Source organism: Mustelus asterias, chromosome 1, assembly GCF_964213995.1.
Source record: "Mustelus asterias chromosome 1, sMusAst1.hap1.1, whole genome shotgun sequence".
Taxonomy (NCBI): Eukaryota; Metazoa; Chordata; class Chondrichthyes; order Carcharhiniformes; family Triakidae; genus Mustelus; species Mustelus asterias.
This window is the reverse complement of record NC_135801.1, coordinates 78,807,215-78,829,588: the sequence shown is the minus strand read 5'-3', so window position 1 is coordinate 78,829,588 and position 22,374 is coordinate 78,807,215. Positions and strand designations below refer to the sequence as shown.

At 42.2% G+C, this 22,374-nt stretch overlaps 1 protein-coding gene across 1 annotated transcript in view; it reads left to right on the top strand.

Annotated features, from left to right (window-relative positions):
• antxr2a (ANTXR cell adhesion molecule 2a) overlaps positions 1-22,374 on the top strand; it is a 219,650-nt gene that overhangs the window by 50,075 nt on the left and 147,201 nt on the right. Inside the window, exons 8-10 of the mRNA XM_078213868.1 lie at positions 547-607; positions 14,660-14,758; positions 16,519-16,591. Coding sequence (XP_078069994.1) covers positions 547-607; positions 14,660-14,758; positions 16,519-16,591 — 233 coding nt within the window. The remainder of the gene's footprint in view (positions 1-546; positions 608-14,659; positions 14,759-16,518; positions 16,592-22,374) is intronic.

Below are 22,374 nucleotides of genomic sequence, written 5' to 3'. Positions count from 1 at the left end.
AGAGGTGACACAGGCTCCTGCTGGCACTCCAGATGATGGGTGAGACCCCATTGCCTCTGTTAAATACTATGCTTGGCATCAGATCCCTGGCATAACACCCAGTGCAGCCTGTGATCTTACCAGATTTGTCAATTCACTAAAGGTTGCATTATGGAGTCATAGTTATATTTTTCACCCTCTTTTTCTCCTTTCACCCACCCTAGAAATTTTGTTCTTTTAACACCAATTACCTGGCATTACATAGTGTCTTTAATATTGTAGAGCATCACGAGGCCTTTCACAGGAGTATAACAAAACGAGCCCCAAACGGTGAAATTAGGACACAGAGCAAAATGCTTGATCACAAAGTGTCTTTCAAAGAAAGAGTCAGAACGAGGTGGAGCGGTTGCTGTACGAGAGAGCTTCTTTTGATAATGTTGACATGTTCTTATAAATTATTACTTGACAGTAGGTTGAAAAATGAAGTGCATATCTTGAAACACATGTTTAACTCCTGTGTTTTATTTCCTTTTATTTATTCACTTTTTTCTTAAATTTAAATTGTAGATTTTAAAGAAATCATGCACTGAAGTTTTGCACGTGGAGCCATCTAGTGTATGTGCTGGACGTAAGTAAATGCGCTCACAGTGCGTTGAAGAGATTAAATGCTGGACTGTCCGATTTATAGGATAAAAATGAAACATTCTGAATGAGGGGCAGTTTAGGGGAGATATGAAGGAATGAATTAGGAGCAACAGTGGGCCGTTTGGCCCCTCAAGCCTGCCTGCCATGCAATAAGATAACACTGATCTAACAACTCCACATTCCGCCTACCTCTAATAACCTTTGATTTCCTTGTCAGTCAAGAATCTATCAACCTGTATGTGAAAAATATTCATTGATCCTGCCTCCACTGATCTCTGGGGAAGAGTGTTCCAATGATTCACAGCACTCTGAGTGAAAGAATGTTCTTCTCATCGCCATCTCAAATGGGAGACTCCTTATTTTGAGATTGTGTTCCCTAGTTCACTCTCTTCCACATGGGGAATCATCCTTTCAGCATCAACCCTGTCAAGTACCCTCCGGATCTTGTATTTGTCAATACAAGTAATTTACTTGTAATACAGTAATTTACAAGGATGTTGCCAGGACTTAAGGGACTGAGTTATAGGGAGAGATTGGACAGGCTAGGACCTTTCTCTTTGGAGAGTAGGAGACTGAGGGGTGATCTTATAGAGGTGTATAAGGTCATGAGAGGCAAGGGTAGGGTGAATGCACTCAGTCTTTTCCCAGGGCTGGGTAATTGAGTAATAGAGGGCATAGGTTTAAATTAAGAGGGGAAAGAATTAATGGGAATCTGAGGAACAACCTTTTGCACAGAGGGTGGTACATATGTGGAATGAGTTGCCGGAGGAAGTGGTTGAGGCAGGGACATTGACAACATTTGGACAAATACATGGATAGGAAAGGATTAGAGGGATATGGGCCAAATGCATGCAAATGGGGTTAGCTTAGATGGGCATTTTGGTCGGCATGGACCAGTTTGGGCCAAAGAGCCTGTCTCTGTGCCATTGATTCCAGGAAGATTATCTCTCAATCTTTGAAACTCCAATGGATACCAGCCCAGCCTGTCCAAACATTCTCGCAAGATTAACCTTCCCATCCCAGATATCAATTGAGTGAACATTCTCTGAACTTCTAATGTATTTATATTCTTTTCTATATAAGGAGACCAAAACTCTACACAGTACTTTTGATGTGGTCTCACGAATGCCCCATGTAACTGTAGCAAAACATCCCTACTTTTATACTCCATTTCCCTTGCAATAAATGACAACATTTCTAATCTGTCCGTCAATCCTGCCTTCCTAATCAGTGCTGTATCTAAACACGAACTGTTCCTGATTTATCTTCCAGGACATCCAGATCCCTCTGTACCTTAGAGTTCTGAAATCTCTCTTCATTTAAATAATACACTGCTTTTCTATTCTTTCTGCCAAAGTGAATAAGTTCATGTTTTCCCACATCCTACCAATCTTTTCTGTCATCATACATTTCGTCCATCCATCCAATTGTTGATGTGAATTGCAAATAGTTGAGGCCCCAACACTGATCGCTGTGGCACTCCACTCGTCACATCCGGTCAACCCAAAATTGACCTGTTTATGCCACTTTCTGCTTCCTGTCAGCTGTATAATCCTCTGTCAATGTTAATATGTTATCTCCTACCATTAGCTCTTATTTTGCCTTTAAATTTTGATATGGCAGCTTGTTAAATGCCTTCTGGAAATTTAAGAACACCACATCCACAGCTCCCTTTATCCACGTTGCTTGTTACTTCTTCAGTGAGATCCCCTCTCATTTTTGTAAATTCTGGTGAATATAAGCCCCGATGACCTAATATCTTCTCGTATGATGAACATAAGAACATAAGAACTAGGAGCAGGAGTAGGCCATCTGGCCCCTTGAGCCTGCTCCGCCACTCAATAAGATCATGGCTGATCTTTATGTGGACTCAGCTCTACTTACCTGCCCGCTCGTCATAACCCTGAATTCCTTTACTGTTCAAACATTTATCTATCTTTGCCTTAAAAACATTCAATGAGGTAGCCTCAACTGCTTCACTGGGCAGGGAATTCCACAGATTCACAACCCTTTGTGTGAAGAAGTTCCTCCTCAACTCAGTCCTAAATCTGCTTCCCCTTATTTTGAGGCTATGCCCCCTAGTTCTAGTTTCACCCGCCATTGGAAACAACTTCCCTGCTTCTATCTTATCTATTCCCTTCATAATCTTATATGTTTCTATAAGATCTCCCCTCATTCTTCTGAATTCCAATGAGTATAGCCCCAGCCTACTCAGTCTCTCCTCATAAGCCAACCCTCTCAACTCTGGAATCAACCTAGTGAATCTCCTCTGCACCCCCTCCAATGCCAGTATATCCTTTCTCAAGTAAGGAGACCAAAACTGTACACAGTACTCCGGGTGTGGCCTCACCAGCACTTTATACAGCTGCAACATAATCTCGCTGTTTTTAAACTCCATCCCTCTAGCAATGAAGGACAAAATTCCATTTGCCTTCTCAATTACCTGCTGCACCTGCAAACCAACTCCTTGAGATTCCTGCACAAAGACACCCAGGTCCCTCTGCACAGCAGCATACTGCAATTTTTTACCATTTAAATAATAGTCCATTTTGCTGTTATTCTTGCCAAAATGGATGACCTCACATTTACCAACATTGTACTCCATCTGCCAGACCCTCGCCCACTCACTTAGATTATCTCTATCCCTTTGCAGACTTTCAGCGTCCTCTGCACACTTTGCTCTTCCACCCATCTTAGTGTCATCTGTGAATTTTGACACACTACACTTGGACCCCAACTCCAAATCATCTGTGTAAATCGTAAATAACTGCGATCCCAACACTGATCCCTGAGGCACACCACTAGTCACTGATCACCAACCAGAAAAACACCCATTTACCCCCACTCTTTGCTTTCTGTTAGTTAACCAATCCTCTGTCCATGCTAATATATTACCCATAACACCGTGCACCTTTATCTTATGTAGCAGTCTTTGGTGCTGCACCTTGTCAAATGCCTTCTGGAAATCCAGAGACACCACATAAACCTACTATCCCAGGAATCAATCTACTGAACTTTCGCTGTACTCGCTCCATGGCAAGTGTCTCTTCTCTTGGGTAAGGAGACTAAAACTACAGACTTGTCTAAGAGCTTGATCTGCAAACCTGTCTCCAATAAGGAGGCTCCCAGACTCATTCCAGAAAGGCAAGGGCAGAATGGAGAAAGCAGTGGAGGTACTGGATGGCCAGTTGGATGGCCTGCCTCCATTTTCTAGGAATTGGCCCAGTTGCAATGATGACTGTCAGGTCTTTAAGCCCTCACCCCTCCCTCCTCTGACCCTTCCATGCCCATTTGTATCTCCCACGCCTCCTGCCCTGTAACTCCATACCCCCTCATATCTTCCTTGCCCCTCATTTTTTTTATTGTGGGTGTCACTGGCTGGGCCAGTATGTATTGCCCATCCCAAACTACTTTTGAACTGAGTGGCCTGCTAGGCTGTTTCAGAGACTTACAAGAGTCTCTTGTACCACATTGCTGTGGATTTTGAGTCCTATGTCAGCCAAATTAGAGAAGAATGGCAGATTTCCTTCCCTAAAAGAAGAAGAAGAAAGCCTCCACGTTATTGAGCCAGATGGGATTTTACAACAATTAACAAGTGTTAATGGTCATTACTGAACTTTTAAATCTAAGTTTTATTAAATTCCAATTTCACCGTATGCTGTAATAGGATTCAAACCCGCGTCCTCAGAACCCACTGGATCTGTGGATTACTAGTGCAGTGACAATACCACAATGCCATTGCCTCCCCCTTTATCTCTCATGCATCTTCCTACCCACTCTCCCAGTACACACTATGTACAGGACCAGTGGGATATTGACAAGTCTTGGAAATGACTTTGAAACTAAAAGGAGAAGCTTTGAAAATATGTTTTGGGGGAAAAACAAACCTCAGTTTACAACCTTTTAAACGCATAAATCAACCACAGCCATTCATAGTATCAGAGTAAGGAACTTTTATTCACTTCAGACCTCCAACAAAGGTCAGGATTTTACTGCCCCTCCTACCTGGTGGGATATTACGGTCCAGCCAAAGTAAGATAGACTGGACTTTTTTCCCTGGAGCGTAGAAGGCTGAGGGGTGATCTTATAGAGGTCTGTAAAATAATGAGGGGCACAGATCAGCTGGATAGTCAGCATATTTTCCCAAGGGTAGGGGAATCTAAAACTAGAGGGCATAGGTTTAAGGTGAGGGGAGAGATACAAAAAAGTGTCCAGAGGGGTAATTTTTTCACATGGAGGTGGTGAGTGGCTGGAACAAGCTGCCAGAGGTAGTAGTAGAGTCGGGTACAATTTTGTCTTTTAAAAAGCAAAGAGGATCAGAAGGACCTTGGGGTCCGGGTCCATAGGACTCTTAAATCGGCCTCGCAGGTGGAGGATGCGGTCAAGAAGGCGTACGGCGTACTAGCCTTCATTAATCGAGGGATTGAGTTTAGGAGTCGGGAGATAATGCTGCAGCTTTATAGGACCCTGGTTAGACCCCACTTGGAGTACTGCACGCAGTTCTGGTCACCTCATTACAGGAAAGATGTTGAAGCCATTGAAAGGGTGCAGAGGAGATTTACAAGGATGTTGCCTGGATTGGGGGGCATGCCTTATGAGGATAGGTTGAGGGAGCTTGGTCTCTTCTCCCTGGAGAGACGAAGGATGAGAGGTGACCTGATAGAGGTTTACAAGATGTTGAGAGGTCTGGATAGGGTAGACTCTCAGAGGCTATTTCCAAGGGCTGAAATGGTTGCTACGAGAGGACACAGGTTTAAGGTGCTGGGGGGTAGGTACAGAGGAGATGTCAGGGGTAAGTTTTTCACTCAGAGGGTGGTGGGTGAGTGGAATCGGCTGACGTCGGTGGTGGTGGAGGCAAACTCGTTGGGGTCTTTTAAGAGACTTCTGGATGAGTACATGGGATTTAATGGGATTGAGGGCTATAGATAGACCTAGAGGTAGGGATATGATCGGCGCAACTTGTGGGCCGAAGGGCCTGTTTGTGCTGTGGCTTTCTATGTTCTATGTTCTAGACAGTTACATGGGTAAGATGGGTATAGAGGGATATGGGCCAAATGCGGGCAATTGGGACTAGCTTCGGGGTTTAAAAAAAGGGCGGCATGTTTCCATGCTGTAAACCTCTATGACTCTGACTCTAAATGGCCCACTGCATCCGATGGTGGGAGACATGCTGTGACCTAGAATCCTGGCCAAAGTTTCCACTCCTTTTCTGCAGTGTGTTAACATTAGCTGCTGAGCCATGTGCAATAATGTTGAGGTAAAGGTGAATACAAGCTTTGTTTGATTGCCACCTTTATTACCTGGTAATAAAACAATTTTTCTGAGCTCGGCTCAAATTCATGAAAAGTCCAGGCCAATATTTTTAAAACTAAACAGTATCAATTGTTACTTTGATTTGTGACTTTAATTGACATTTGGAAAATTGTTTCATTATAGACATCTATTTTCATGAAATATGTTGTTTTTTTAACAATTGTGAACATGAACATTGATTTAAACTAGTATGTGCTGTCCGTCAACCCTGCCTTACAGGTTGATCCAACAGCATTAACAGGACGAATGTCCCAGTCAGGAATCCCTTTTGCTCAGTGAAATCTTATCCATTCCAATCACCAAAACTGACAGCTTTAAACAAAAATAGCAATTTTATATTTCATTTCAGTATAATTTATCCAGCAACACTTGTTGCAAACAACATTACAATCTTTGATTCAGTGCAGTTCCCATCTTTGTAGAAGGAATTATGGAATGCTGGCACTTCTGTTATTGAGTTATTTGAAGCAGTTTGACTCAAGTATCATATTATGCTGAGGAAATATTTCCATGTTACATGGAAATATTCATAAAGGAGAGTGGTTTTAAACTGCTATTTTCAGGAAAGAAAGTACGCTGATAATTTGTGACCTGTTTGAAAAGCTCTGAACATCACGGGCATCAAGGAACACACTTCTGATTTGTTTCCATGATCAATTATTACAATATCTTGTATCTATTTACACAATAAACCTTAGCCAGTTTTCCCCTCATACTATTTAATTGGCTTTGTTTAGGTTTAAGAATCTTGCTTGGGATGGGAGTACGTTGCTCTCAAACTTAATGTGGATTCAGTTGTGTTCTGATCACTTTTTTTCCCATATTACCTTCTATTATGGCATTACTAATTAACCCTGCCTCGTTACATAATACTAGATCTAAAATAGCTTTGTCCCTTGTTGGTTGTGTAATGGATTGTTCTGGGAAGCTGTTGTGAAAGCATTCCATAACTTCATTTTCTGGATTAGCTTTGCCAATTTGATTTATCCAGCCTGTATGAAGATTAAATCCTCCACGAGTATTCCATTGCCTTTGTTAGAAGTTCCAATTGTTTCCTGCTGCATGCCCGGCCCAACAACGTAACTATTATTTGGGCACCGATGAACTCCCATCGATGTTTTCAGACCCTAGTTATTCCCAATCTCCACTCGTACTGATTCCACCACCTGATCTCCTGAGCTAAGATTATTTATTATTACTGACCTTTTGTCATCCTTTATTATCAGGACTGCCCCCCTTTTTCCATTCTGTCCGTCTTTTCAAAATGTTGTATATCCTAGAATATTTATTTCCCAACGTTTAATTACCTTGCAACAATTTTCTGGCTGATCACACCCTGTTGCTGCTGCAAATGAAGATGGAGAATTTGATGCTCAGCCAAATTTCCATTCAAAACAGCGAGACCAGAGAATCCCGCCGGTGTGAACCGCCAGAAAATGTTGGTCAATGTCCCTGTAATGGTAGTTATATCAAACCCATTTATCTCTATTTGTGCCACTAGTTCATTCACCCTGTTCTGAATGCTTCATGAGCATGTAGTTTTATTTTGTACCATTATTCTTTGTGTGGACTTCAGTTGTTGCTGCACTATTTAGCATTAAACTCTCTTCCTTCCTGTTCCACTTTGATTATCTTTACCCAAATTGCTACAATGCTCTTTAGCCTTGATTATTCCCCTTCAGAATTCAAAATCTCCTTCCAGGTGACTCCTCCTCAACCCCTTTATACCAAAGCCCTATTCACAGCTCTCGTTAAATGATTCTCCAGGATGCTGAGCTAATCCCAATGGAACAGCTCCCTCTGTTCCAAGTACTGCTTCCCCATGTTTCAAAACCTCTTCATTCATGTCACTCTTTAAGCCATCCGTTCAGTTTTCAAATCTGCTTGACCCTGTGACATTTGTTGCTCTGGTAATAATCCAGTATTGCCTATGACGTTGTGTATTTTAATTTGACTCTTCAAACTCTCAGCAGAATAGCATTTCTAGTTTTATCTATGCTATTGATTCTTGTGTGGACCACATCAACTCCTTACCCCTCCCACTCCAGATTTGTCTTGAGCCATGAAGAAATGTCCTTAACCTTGGCATTGGGTAGGCAACACAATCTTTAGAGCTCCTGATTGAGGCAGCAGAGAACATTACCTATTCCCCTAATTATACTGTCTTCTACCACTACCACATTCCGTTTTGCTTCCTCTGCTTGAATGGCATCCCACATTATGCTGGTATGGTCAGTTTCCTCATTCATCCAGCACTAATGCATGTGGGTAGCAAGCATATGTGATTACCCCTTTAAGGATCACATGACCCAGGGAACCAATCTGGAGCAGGTTGGGGGATCACCATGGTAAGCGTGGGCTTCTGTACTTCGAGTCATCTCGGGAGCTGATTGCAGCCATGAGTCTGCAAGCCTCTGTATAGTTTTAATTTGTAAATAAATGAGTTGTGTCTTCCCAAACTACCGATTGAGCATCTGTACAAATCATCTTGTACATGTTGGGTCACAGTCAAAGCCGAGCTCCTCCATCACTTTCTGCTGGGTCCCCATACCTGCTTAATTCTGCCCCTGAACATTGACCAACTTCTCCACCTTCTCCTTCTTATCCACCTAAGGTGTGTGACGGCCTCTGGGTATATATTTTCCAGGTAACCCTCCTCCTCACTGATGCCAGGCAATGTTTGTGGCTTAGATTCCAGTTCAACCTCTCTGAGCCAAAGCTTCTCAAGCGGCACTGAGTGCAGATATAGTTATCTGGAACTGCAGCTCAATCTTCTATATACAGCAACTATTGGACACCATCTTCCCTGCCATGTCCACCTAACCTTATTTATTTATTTGATTAATTAATAATTTAGAACCATAACCATAGAATCCCTGCAGTGCAGAAGGAGGCCATTCAGCCCATCGAGTCTGCACAGACTATCTGAAAGAGCATCTTACCCAGGTCCACCCCTGCCCTATCTCCTTAACTCAATCTATCTAAACTACACATCTTGGGACACTAAGGGACAATTTAGCATGGCCAATCAACCTAGTCTGCACATCTTTGGACTGTGGGAGGAAACTGGAGCACCCGGATGAAACCCACGCAGACACTGGGAGAATGTGCAAGCTCCATACTGTCACCCAAGGCTGGAATCGAACCAGGGTCTGTGGTGCCGTGAGGTAACAGTACTAACCACCTCGTGGCCCTTTAGTAAAGTATTTACAAGTTATAGTTTCAAAGCTTAGAAACAAAAGACAAAAGTCTATCAGCTACTGGAGGTTTTAAAAAGAAATAAAAAGGAACACCTCTTTTTGCCCACTTGCACTAAATTCCTGACTTTGGCACTCAGCTTAAAAACCTGTTGCTCCCAGGTCACTGTGCACCATATAACATTTTGTGGCTTGCAGTCTTGGATCATCTACCTGTTCATAAAACTTTGGTTACTACTGCTTTGCCAGATTTCTTTTTAATATGTGCTATTTTCTTCTGTAGTTGTGCGCTGACACTATACATAATACTGTTCTCATTCCTCTGGAGACTGGTAACATTTGAAAAGAAATTTAAACTTCCAGTTAATAGCTGAATAGGATGACGTCACAAGATTTCACGTTCTAAAACGTTCTTAGAGTAATAAATAACAAAAAAATCCCTATTGACTACATCCCATTTTCTTTTTACAGGCAACTTATACTTTTAACTACAGAAGGAATGTTTCCTTTTCATATTTATCTCACTCTCCATGGAATCACAGTGTTCATTGCAAACAGTCCACAGTTGCCCCCAGCTTCCAATGGGTTTGCATTTCCTTGTTTTGAGTAGAAAATTTAAATGACTGCCTCCATGCAAACAGGCTTCTGGCATTGTCTCCAAGCATATATCCCTGGCACCTTCTTTCCCAGTAAAGCAAACTAAGCCTTTCCTTGATCATTAACGATCAAACTACCCAGGCTTACTGTCAGGCAGACTTCAGAATGAATCCCCTCATTTTCATAGAATCATAGAATCTTACAGTGCAGAAGGAGGCCATTCAGCCCATCGAGTCTGCACCAACCACAATCTCACCCAGGCTCTATCCCCATAATCCCATGCATTTACCCTAACTAGTCTCCTAAGACTCTAAGGGCGATTTAGCATAGCCAATCCACCTAACTTGCACATCTTTGGACTGTGGGAGGAAACCGGAGCACCTGGAGGAAACCCATGCAGACACGGGGAGAATGTGCAAACTGCACACAGTACCCAAGCCGGGAATTGAACCCGGGTCCCTGGCGCTGTGAGGCAGTAGTGCTTGCCACTATGCCACCCCCAAATTTTGACTTAAATTTAAAAAATACAGTCCTAAAAAATAGGATGGAATTCTCCCAAGCTCCTCCAGCAGGTTCAATAGTGGCCGGTGAGGGGGTTAGAATCTGGTGGCAGGCCCAGCAGTCAGATTTATGCTGGTATAAATTTACAGCGGGATCTTCCGCTGCTGTCCGCCATGACAGATCAGCAAATCTACTAGAGATTGGCATGAACCTCATTTGCATCCCGTTAAAATTCCAGAAGTCCTCAACACAGCATCCTGTATTTTTATTACGGGGTATTTGTGGTACAGGGGTTGTGGCTCATTTAAAAGTGCGAGGAAGTTCAAAAGTTGGAAGCAAATTTTGTCATCGAAGTTTCTGAAACATGGTTCATGGGATTTAGAATGTTGAAGAAAAGGTTTAAATTTACCAGAGTTCCTTGGAGAGGTTAGATATCCTTTTTGGGATTATTAAGAGCAGACGTCGATATGCTTAAAAAGTAGATCAGGTCTATGGAACTGTTAAACTCACAGATTATTTAAATACTCTTCAAATTTTGGGGGGAAAGAAACAGCTTCAGTTGAAAAAAATCAATGCTTGCAATTTCAATATTTGTTTATTGACAGAAGCCTCAGGGTTATCATTGAAGTATTCATGATGCTTGACTATTTTTACAACCTATCATTATTGCACTGGGGGATTCGTAAATTCACAGTTTGATTGACAGCTCCAAGTGTTATAAAGGGATTAACTGTCTTTGATGTGGGGCTATCAATACAGATGTCGGTTTTTATACAGGATCAACTACTTGAAGGAATTTAAATGTATTGAATGGGCTTTTATTATGGGGTTTTTTTAACGTAGTGAAGTTGTGGCGAGTAATTCACTCCCTGACTTCCCAAATCTTGTCTGCAAAGCACAAGTCAGGCGTTTGATGAAATACTCTCCCCTTGGCTGGTAGAGTACAGCTCCATTAACACACAAGAAGTTCAACACGATCCAAAGCAGCAGCTTGATTGGCAACCCTTCCACAAACTTTCAGTCCTTCCACTACTGAAGCACTGCTGGAACTCACCAAGGCTTCTTCAACAGCACCATCCATACCCATGACCACTACCATCTAGAAAGGCAAGGGCAGAAGACGCATGGGAAACCACCACCTGGAAGTTCCCCTCCAAATCACTCACTATCCTTACTTGGAAATATATCGCTGTTTCTTCACTGTTGCTGGGACTAAATCCTGGAACTCAAACTCACCTACCAGCACTGTGGATATACCTACCACACGGATTGAAGCAGTTCAAGAAGGTGGCTCGTGGCCACCTTCCCAAGGGCCATTAAGGATGGGCAATAAATGTTGGTCTAGCCAGCAACACCCACATTCTGCAAAAAATGAATTGAAAAAATGAAGTGACTTGGATGTTTTATGATGTTAAAGGTGCCATATTACTATAAATGGTTGCCAGGGAAGTGTGGAGATGGGGGCAGGGGTTATGAAATTGGGCTTGCGGATGGGATGGCATGGGAACAAAGGAATTGAGAATGGGAATGGCACAGGAAGAGGGGAATGGCCTTGGATGATACAAGACAGATGAAAGGGATTGAATAAGTATGACAAGGAAAGGATGGAATCATAGAAACCCTACAGTACAGAAAGAGGCCATTCGGCCCATCGAGTCTGCACTGACCACAATCCCACTCAGGCCCTACCCCCATATCCCTACAGATTTACCCACTAATCCCCCCAACCTACGCATCTCAGGACACTAAGGGCAATTTTTAGCATAACCCGCACATCTTTTGGACTGTGGGAGGAAACCAGAGCACCCGAAGGAAACCCATGCAGACACAAGGAGAATGTGCAAACTCCACACAGTGACCCAAGCCGGGAATCGAACCCAGGTTCCTGGAGCTGTGAAGCAGCAGTGCTAACCACTGTGCTACCATGCCACCCATAATGGGATGGGGATTTGTTGCAATAATAAAGATACTGGCTTCACCACAAATATTTTGCCGGTCTCTGCTAGCACTACAAGACTCTGAATCACTACTCATTCCACTTCTATTTGGTAAATTAAATCCAAATACATCAGGGATGCTTCAAGACGTAGCCTCCAGCTATATTCTGAATCTTCATGTGGGAGAATAAACAGAAGCATACTTATTCCACCAGAAAATACAGATTAATTCAAGGTGGACAGCATGTAATTAAATGTAGACAGGAAGGATGAGTAATAATGGAATAATATATTGGGCAGTTCAGGGGATGTACAGCAAACTGCACAACAGAAGGCTCAGGATTCACTGAGAAAAGGAATGTATTTCATAATGGGGGAGGGGAGAGGAGAAGTACCAACCTGCAAAAATTAGCAATTTATGAATGGAAATTGGTAAAATCTGATTTGAAAGTTCTCTATCTTTTCAATAAATGTGTACAGATGCTTTTGTTTTGCAGGTTAAGGTTGCTTTTAGATGACTAACTTTGCATCGAAGAAAATTGATTTCTTTTCATACTAATTGTAATAGAATGCAATTGTTGTGCAAAGCTGTTTGTGAAAGCCGACTTGTTGGATAACTTGGGAAGTTTATACATTTTTCATGTTAGTGTTTGGATAGATGTCTCTGTGCTGTCCAAATATTTGACATTCATTTGCTCGGGAGTTGGGACTTTTGAACATCCATAATGTGAATGTGCTGAGTATGGATGCTCCTGCTTGCTTAATGTTGCCACATGGTGTAGATAACTTTGACTTGGGTTGGTAGTTTAAAACCATCAAAATTGTTATTCCAACTGCCTGGAAAACATCTTTTCTCATTTTCAATCCCACAGTTGGTCAGGAGAAAAGTATTTTAGCTGGCTGATTTCAATATTATCCAAAGATAAAAGGAACCTTTGTGACATGTGGCCGATTAGTATTACTCCCTAAGTTGTGCTTTGTGTTTGCCACCTAGCAATTTCACATCAGTAATTGTAGTTGAATGGAAGCCTGATTCAACTGTGGAGTAAGTTTGGTTATTTTAACATATACATGGAAAGCAATCATTTTAGCTTACCATTGGTCTAGTATTTGGTATGCTAATTTTCTATGATTTTCGTTAACTTGACTTCTGTTCAAATGTTCTAATTTTGAATATCTTCTCAAACTGCTTCCTTCATGGCATTTCTCCTAACTAGAACTTGTACTTTATGATCCAGGAATTATGCTTCTTTCATATTGTGCCCTTGTTGAGTTTATCTGTTAGTTTATTTGACTGGAGATTAAATGTAATGTCATATTACGTCACCACTTCCCCCCGATTCATCAGAATCAGGGAGTAAAACCAGCATTTGTACAAATTTATTTGTAAATGTATTTTTACAAAGATAAAAGCAAAATACGGCGGATGCTGGAATCTGAAACAAAAATAGAAAGTGCTGGAAAATCTCAACAGGTCTGACAGCATCTGTGGAGAGAGAATAGAGCCAATGTTTTGAGTCTGAATGATCCTTCATCAGAGCTAAAGGCAAAGAAAATAGGATAACATTTATACTGTGAGGGTTGTGGGGGGGAGGGGGGGAAGCGGTTGTATAATTGACCAAGATGTCATAGACAAAAGGACAAAGGGAAAGTAGATGGTGGTTATGAAGAATTGAGAATGGTGCGAATAGCATCCATTCAGAGATCTGAATGTGTTAGCGGCAGAACAAAGGTGCAAAGTGTCAAAGGACAATCTGAGGAATGTGGAAGATGGCCTATTTTCTTTGTCTTTATGTCTGACAAAGGGTCATCCAGACTCGAAACATTGGCTCTATTCTCTCTGCGTAGATGCTGTCAAACCTGCTGAGATTTTCCAGCATTTTTTGTTTTTGTTTATTTTTACGAAGATGTGCAATTGTGAGGCGCAGAATTCAGCAAGTAATATTCTAAATTACCAGAAACAAAATATGTAGGGCGCTATCTTACCAACCACTCGTGCCACACGCCTGCTGCAGCGAACCTGGAGAATTCAGCGACAACCCAAATCTCCGTTCACTGCAGCGGGACGGGAAAATCCACCTGGCATGAATGGCCGGAAAATTCTGGCCGCAGTGCTGCTGCTTGCTTAGCAAAAGGTCTTTGATAATTTACAATTTTTGGATTGGTAAGTGAAAAACAAAAATGAAAGCAGCTCTCCCCTTTTCCCCTGCCTCCCTTGCAAACAACATGGTCTTATCTGAAGGAAATGTATATAATTTAAACTTCTATAATCTGGATATCAAGCAGGGTCAGGGAAGCAGGTTCATTATTTTATTATCAGTGTCATTCAATTAGAATATTTATTGTCAACAATCAAGAATTAGTCAGATAAGTTGTCAGGTTTCCACAAGTTACAGTATTTCCAGCACAGAAGTAACCTGGATACTTAGATTGTCTTGTGCAGAATATTCGCGTTCGCCTTGTACTAAATTGCCATTTCTGTACTTGCAGAAGAATTTGAAGTTGTGATAAGAGGAAATGGCTTCAGGGCAGGCAAAGGCACAGATCTGATCTTATGCAGATACTACATAAATGCTTCAATCATTATAAGTAAGTGTGTGTATAAATGTAATGTCTATAAGGAGGACTATAAAATACTAACATTGGGGGCTTGTCCCAAAATTGAGAGAGCGACATAGAATCCCTACGGTGCAGAAGGAGGCCATTTGGCCCATTGAATGTACGCTGACCAATCGCACCCAACCCCTATCCCCGTAGCCCCACGTATTTGCCATGCTAGTCTCCCAGACACTAAGGGGCAATTTACTCTGGCCAATCAACCTAACCAGCACATCTTTGGACTGTCCCATAGACTAGCCAATCAACAGCCTGAAATAGTCATATTTGTAGAACCATACCTTACACTCAATGTCCCAGATATCACCATCCCTGGATGGGTGCAGCGCCAGCAATGCACAAAAAGCTCTACACCATCCAGGACAAAGCAGTCCCCTCGATTGGTATCCCATCCACCCACTTTATAAATTAATTCTTTCCACCACTGACCCACAGTGACAGCAGTGTGTACCATCTACACTACAAGATACACTGTAGCAAATCACCAAATTTCCTTAAACAACATCTTCCAAGCTTGCGACCTCTACCACCTCGAAGCACAAAGGCTTCAAACACATGGAGCAACATTTGCAAGTTCCCGTCCAAGTCTCATACCATTCTGACTTGGAACCATATCACCATTCCTTTACTATGACTGGTTTAATATCCTGGAATTCCCTCCCTAACAGTGGGTGTACCTACACCATATGGACTGCAGTGGCTTGAGAAGGCAGCTCACCACCACCTTCTCGAGGGCAATTGGGGATGGGCAATAAATGCTGGACTTGCTGGTGATCCCACATCCCATTAACGAACATAAATTGGTCTTTTTGGCCGTAGGGGAGCCGTGCCCACTGGTCAGGGAACTGATGGGAAACGCTCATCAGTCCTGTGAGGGAGGCCTACCCCACCGGCACCTAAGTGCCAATCTGCAGGTCTTTCCCACAACTGAAGTCCTCAGTGGCAGATGTCCCACTTGCAGAGTTAGGGACTCATTTTTGGCACTTATGATAATGGAACAGTGGCTTTTGGTGGCACTGCACCCTCCAGATAGGCTTAGGATCATTGTGGGACCACAGGCCAAAGGTAAGTGAGGGTGGGTTGGGGACAGGGAGGAGGCCAGCCCCCACTCTGCCCCATGACAGGTCCCTTGATTGGACACAGAGTGCCTGACTATGAGGGACTCTGCCCCAGGAGGCCGCTTCCAAATCTGACTGGGTCTACTGAGTGTCCTTCTGAGGGCACGAGAAAGCCATGTGAACCCCAATTAATCCCTGATCACCACTGAATTTTGGTGGGCTCAGGGATAATAGGTGTCATTAATGAGCCTAATCGATATCCTGCAGCTGGGAATCCCACAACTGCCCCTTCCGCCTTCCCATGTTTCTTCCATGACAGACAAAATGCATTAAATCCAGTCCATATTGTTCTAATGTTTCTGGAAATATTATCTTCTTGAAAATCTTTTTTTAACTGAGAAAATACATTTTTTACAGAGACATCATTAAAGGTGCATCTTTTTCTCTACCTTAGACCCATTGAATTTAGTCAGTTTTATTCTACTTGAACTTTTCAAAGTTAATTTTCCAAACTGTATGTGTCGTTTTGATGTCAATCTGTGTCATTGCTACTGCAAAATGTAATGCCCTTTTTAAAAAAATAAATGTTAAATTTAATACCTTTGGAAACACGTTTATTTGTCAGTTCATTAAACAGTTCAGTATAAGGAACTCATGCAATGATTCATTTTCCAGCTGAGAGACCAAGTATCATGGCGACGGATAATTATCTCCTGTGCCCAGCACCCATACTACAGGAAGTGGGGCAGTAAGTACTCATTTCATATGCGTCTGTAATTATAAATAACCAGACATTTGACAGGATATTATCGAATCTGAGTTTCTCTTCATACTACACTGCTTACAGTTTCATTATTGATCATTAGCTGTCACATGACTGTCTTGTCTCTGATAAAGAATGTTTTTGTATTGCATTTAAAATATAACTGAAGTCGGGGTCAGAAGACAATAAAGGATATAAACAGGACTGTTGAAGTTCCTTGTGACAGGTTCAGATGAACTCCCAGGACATGGCAGAAATGTTAATTGGTTTCTTTGCATCAATCTTCTCTCTGGTTCACCATGCTAAGCCATTATTAGTGCAACATATGGTTGGAAATTACTAAATTGACATGACCCGTAAGGAATAAGGGGATCTCAACAGGGTTACACTACGGGGAATGTTCAATCGGCTTTGGGGGAGTTATACAATAAATGGCAGAGCCATCAAGACTATAGAAACACAGAGGGACCTAGGTGTGCAAGTCCACAAATCCTTGAAGGTGGCAGCACAGGTGGAGAAGGTGGTGACGAAGGCATATGGTATGCGTACCTTTATAGGATGGGGTATAGAGTATAAAAGCTGGAGTCTGATGTTGCAGCTGTATAGGACGCTGGTTAGGCCACATTTGGAGTACAGCGTTCAGTTCTGGTCGCCGCACTACCAGAAGGACATGGAGGCTTTAGAGAGAGTGCAGAGAAGGTTTACCAGGATGTTGCCTGGGATGGAGGATCTTAGCTATGAGGAGAGATTGGGTAAACTGGGCTTGTTCTCCCTGGAAAGACGGAGAATGAGGGGAGACCTAATGGAGGTGTACAAAATTATGAAGGGTATAGATAGGGTGAACAGTGGGAAGCTTTTTCCCAGGTCGGAGGTGACGATCACGAGGGGTCACGGGCTCAAGGTGAGAGGGGCGAGGTATAACTCAGATATCAGAGGGACGTTTTTTACACAGAGAGTGGTGGGGGCCTGGAATGCGCTGCCAAGTAGGATGGTGGAGGCAGACACGCTGACATCGTTTAAGACTTACCAGGATAGTCACATGAGCAGTCTGGGAATGGAGGGATACAAACAAATGGTCTAGTTGGACCAATAAGCGGCACAGGCTTGGAGGGCCAAAGGGCCTGTTTCCTGTGCTGTACTGTTCTTTGTTCTTGGTTCTAAATAATAAGAGCATGTTAGAGAAGCAAATCTTTAGGAAAATCAGAGGTGTGCAAGATCTTTAGCGTGATGATGTAGAGGAACTTTAATTATCCAAATGTCCATTGGGATAATGTTAGAGTAAAGGGCAAGGATGGAGAGGGCAAGAATGGCCTGTGGTCCAACAATGATGCTAGGCCTCTCTGGAGGTGCAATGCCACCAACAGCCACTGTTCCATTGGCACTTGTGGTAAAGATGAGCCCCTAACTCTCTGCAGGTGGGACATCTGCCACTGAGGACCTCAGTTGTGGGGAAGATCTGCAGGTTGCCACTTAAGTGCCGGTGGCAGACATCCCTCACCGAATTGATGGGCATTTCCCATCAGTTCTCCGATCAGTGGGCAAGACTCCCCTGCAGCCAAAAAGACCATTTTATGTTTGTTAATGGGATGTGGGCATCACTGGCAAGTCCAGCATTTAATGTCCATCCCCAATTGCCCTTCAGAAGGTGGTGGTGAGCTGCCTCCTTGAACCACTGTGGTCCATGGGGCATAGGTACATCCACAGTGCTGTTAGGGAGGGAATTCAAGGATATTAACCCAGTGATAGTGAAGGAGTGGTGATATGGGTCCAAGTTAGAATGGTATGAGACTTGGAGGGGAACTTACAAATGTTGCTCCATATGTCTAAACTGTGTTCAGGAGAACTTCCTTGACCAGTATGTTCTCAGTCCAACTAGAGCGGAGGCATTGCTGGATTAGGTGCTGGGAAATTGAGATGGGTCAAGTGGACCAAGTGTCTGTGGAGGAGCACTTGGGTAAGAGTGATCATTGTATCATAAGGTCCAGATCAGTAATGGAGAAGGGCAAGGAACAATCTAAAGTGAAAGCAAATTATTGCGGATGCTGGAATCTGAAACAAAAACAGAAAATGCTGGAAAAGCCCAGCAGGTCTCAGCATCTGTGGAGAGAGAACAAAGCTAACGTTTTGACTTTGGGTGATTCTTCAAGGTTGGGATTTAGATTGAGATTTTTAAAACATTTTGACATCCCACTGAACCCAAATGGACTGATTGGAGATTAAATTTCACCCCCCACAGAATTTGAAACAGGGGCGGGATTTTTTGGTCGCACTTGGCCCAAAACCTTAAAATCCTGCCCAATGTCATCAGACCTTTTGCATGGTCCACCCCTCGCTCGCTCCGATTCTCATGGCGGGCGGGACGATAAAATTCACCCCTGGATGTATAGATCAAAATATTTAAATAATTGTAAAACCACATACAGAAAGCAAAATAAAGGGAGGGAAAGAAAGATGAGATTGAAAGCAAGTTAGAAAGAGAGACAAAAACAAGTTAAAGAATATATACTTAAAATCCCCAATGTGAATTGAATCCTGAAGGAATGAGACTCCACATTTGTAAATTAAATTTCTGAGGGCTTGATTGGCAGTATTTAAATCTTAGCATGCTATTTTAAAAAAAAACTTGTTTCTGAATGTACCAGCTCAAACTTTTTCTGCTACATGTAATGGGCAAGTCCTGTGAGTACTATATCTTCACAGTACTTTGTAGGTTTTAATGTTGATTCTAAAAACAGCATACTGTAGCATAGGTTGTGGAGAAACAGAGCAAATCAGACAGCAGCTCCTGGATCTCAACATAGAATCATAGAACAAACCCTACAGTGCAGAAAGAAGCCACTGGGCCCATCGAGTCTGCACCGACCACAATCCTACCCAGGCCCTACCCCCATGTCCCTACATATTTACCTGCTAATCCCTCTAACCTACGCATCTCAGGACACTAAGGGTCAATTTTAGCATGGCCAATCAACCTAACCCGCACATCTTTGGATTGTGGGAGGAAACCAGAGCACCTGGAGGAAACCCACACAGACACAGAACATGCAAACTCTGCACAGACAATGACCCGAGGCCAGAATTGAACCCAGGTCCCTGGCACTGTGAGGCAGCAGTGCTAACTACTGTGCCGCCCCCAACCTTTAACTGCTGTCCAATTTCCTCTATAATAATAGTGAGCACTGATAATCGCACCATTGCTATTACTTCAAAGCCTGGGTCAATGTTATAATATTATTAGGAAAATAGCTTTGAGGGACGAAGGTGTTGAGAAATTAAAATTAATAAAATTGAATGCATAATTATTCATAAAAACTTAAACTATTCTAATAACTTAAGGATGAGAAACCAGTTACTGTAGGTTGATTATGATGTGTGGGTCTCTTCATTTTGGTCTAGCTTTGTGGCATATCATAGCTTGTTTCCATTCCTGCTTGATCCATCACAGCTAGTATCATAGAAGCCCTACAGTGCTGAAGGAGGTTATCGGTCCATCGAGTCTGCACCAAATTTTCGAAACAGCATCTTACTCAGGCCCATCCCCAACCCTATCCTGTTAACCCCACTGTGTTTACCAGGGCTAATCCATGTAACTTTCAAATCTGGGGACACTAAGGGTCAATTTAGCATGGCCAATCCACCTAACCTGCACATCTTTGAACTGTGGGAGGAAACTGGAGCACCCGGAGGAAACCCATGCAGACACGGGGAGAACTCCACACAGTCACCCAAGGTCGGAATTGAACCCGGGTCCCTGGCGCTGTGAGGAAGCAGTGCCACCACATCTCTTTTGGTGAAACCATCTCCTGCTGCTGTGCAATCACATCTGATGGGACCCAAGGTTCATTCCTTGGTCTCACCCTCTTGCTTATCTATCTGCAATTTATTGGTGACAACGCCTGTAACAATGACACCAATAATATTTACAAGCAACAAGAACCTCCTTCTCAACCATCTGGACTATTTGGTGTTCACACTAAAATAGAAGTATTCATCAATGGACAGGAACATTATATGTGCAATTTAAATTGGGAATCCTGCTATAAGATTTATTGGTTTTACTTACACAGACAGTTACTGCAGTAGCTAAATCACATCAGCAGTGGTTTGTGTGACATCTTGGCATATTTTCTGTTCTTGGGGCTGATACAATAATTTTGATACATGGATGGACTAAATATTTTGATGTGTTAATGTACATGCACAAGACAAACTCACTGTGAAAACATAACTAGTTCCACCATGAACTAAGTTAATTATGAGCTATGCAATTTGGACAACTTTTATCAATGTTAAGGTTTTCCCTGCACCCCATTCCTGTTGGGATAATGGTGATCTCCAGTGCACTGGTTGAAGTTAGTTTAATGACATAGTAGAGTATAGATGTTTTCCATTTCTGTGAAGCTATTACATCCAACTGTTCTGTACGTCACAGCTGGATTACTGCACTTTTTTGTTATGCGGGCTAATTGACTATTTAACTACTTCAGCATGTAAAATGAGTACTGTTACAGGTTCGTTGTAATTGGCTAATTTTCCATTGCTGCTAATGAAATCTGGTTTCAAAAACTGTCTGCAAGAAAATTATATTCAGCTTGATGCTTTCTGTTTTTTTAACCATTTTTGCCAAAAGGAATGATGGCCTTATTAAATGGAATATCAGTTCTTCAAGTCAGCAGTGAAGTCATAGGGATATAACACTTTAAACTCCAAACTCTCAGCTGCATTTGCAGTCTGAAAGCTATTGACATATTATCCAATTACATACTTTTGGGCTAAAATTGTGCTCTATGGTGTTATTTTGTAAATATTTTGAAACAGGTTATAAGTGGTCAGAAACATTTTGCATCAATACATATCCTGACATCACAAAATGTGTAATTTTGTCCAACTTAAGATAACTAACACTGCAATTTATGACATTGTCCAAAAAGCTCAGATCCTTAAAAGACCCACATTAAGATAAATAGTAAAATAAACCAGCTTTGCTGCTTTCATCCGTAGGTCTTGCAATAAGTCTTGCCGATAGAGTTTCCTCTGATGACTGTCTGCTTCAGTTGACAGATGTTTGCAACTTCCCCTAACAGCCACTTCAGGCTTCTTTAAAATGATGCTTGAGGCTTTCCCAAATGTATGCTCCAGACCTTGGGGAATGTTGCTTCAGGCTTTTTCCACCAGACCCTCCAGGCTTTTCCCCCACCAGATGCTCGATGCTTTAACCAATGGATATTCCGGGGAATGTGTTCACGCTGTATGTTAATGACTTTTACGCTGAAGATTCTGACTAGTATTTGACTCTCGAGATTTGAACTTGACATAAAAAATCTTGCAAACTTTTTACAGAAACCAAATAAACTTCTAGATGCCTGGTTTTTTTGTACAAATTGCATTTAGATTCGTTTCTTTCCTGCTGAATCTTATCACCGCAGTGAGAAACTCCAATTTCTATTTTAGAAACAACTACCTGTGTTTAACTCACTTTCTAAATTGCAGCCTTTTATTTGTTCCTCAACTAGCTTTGAGTATTGCCATGCATTGCTAAAACATTTCTATTAAATACCATAAAACATGGTTGTCAGCTTATGAAAGCTGTACAGAATATCATGTTATTGGCATTGCTATTGATGATTTGATGTTTGACAGTGCTCGTACATAATGTAAAAACCCGACAATCTATATAAGGGAAAATAATTAGGCATGGCTACTTAGAACTTCATGTTCTTTTGTGTTTATACATAAATAAAAGGTGTGTATACTGGATGCTTTCTTTC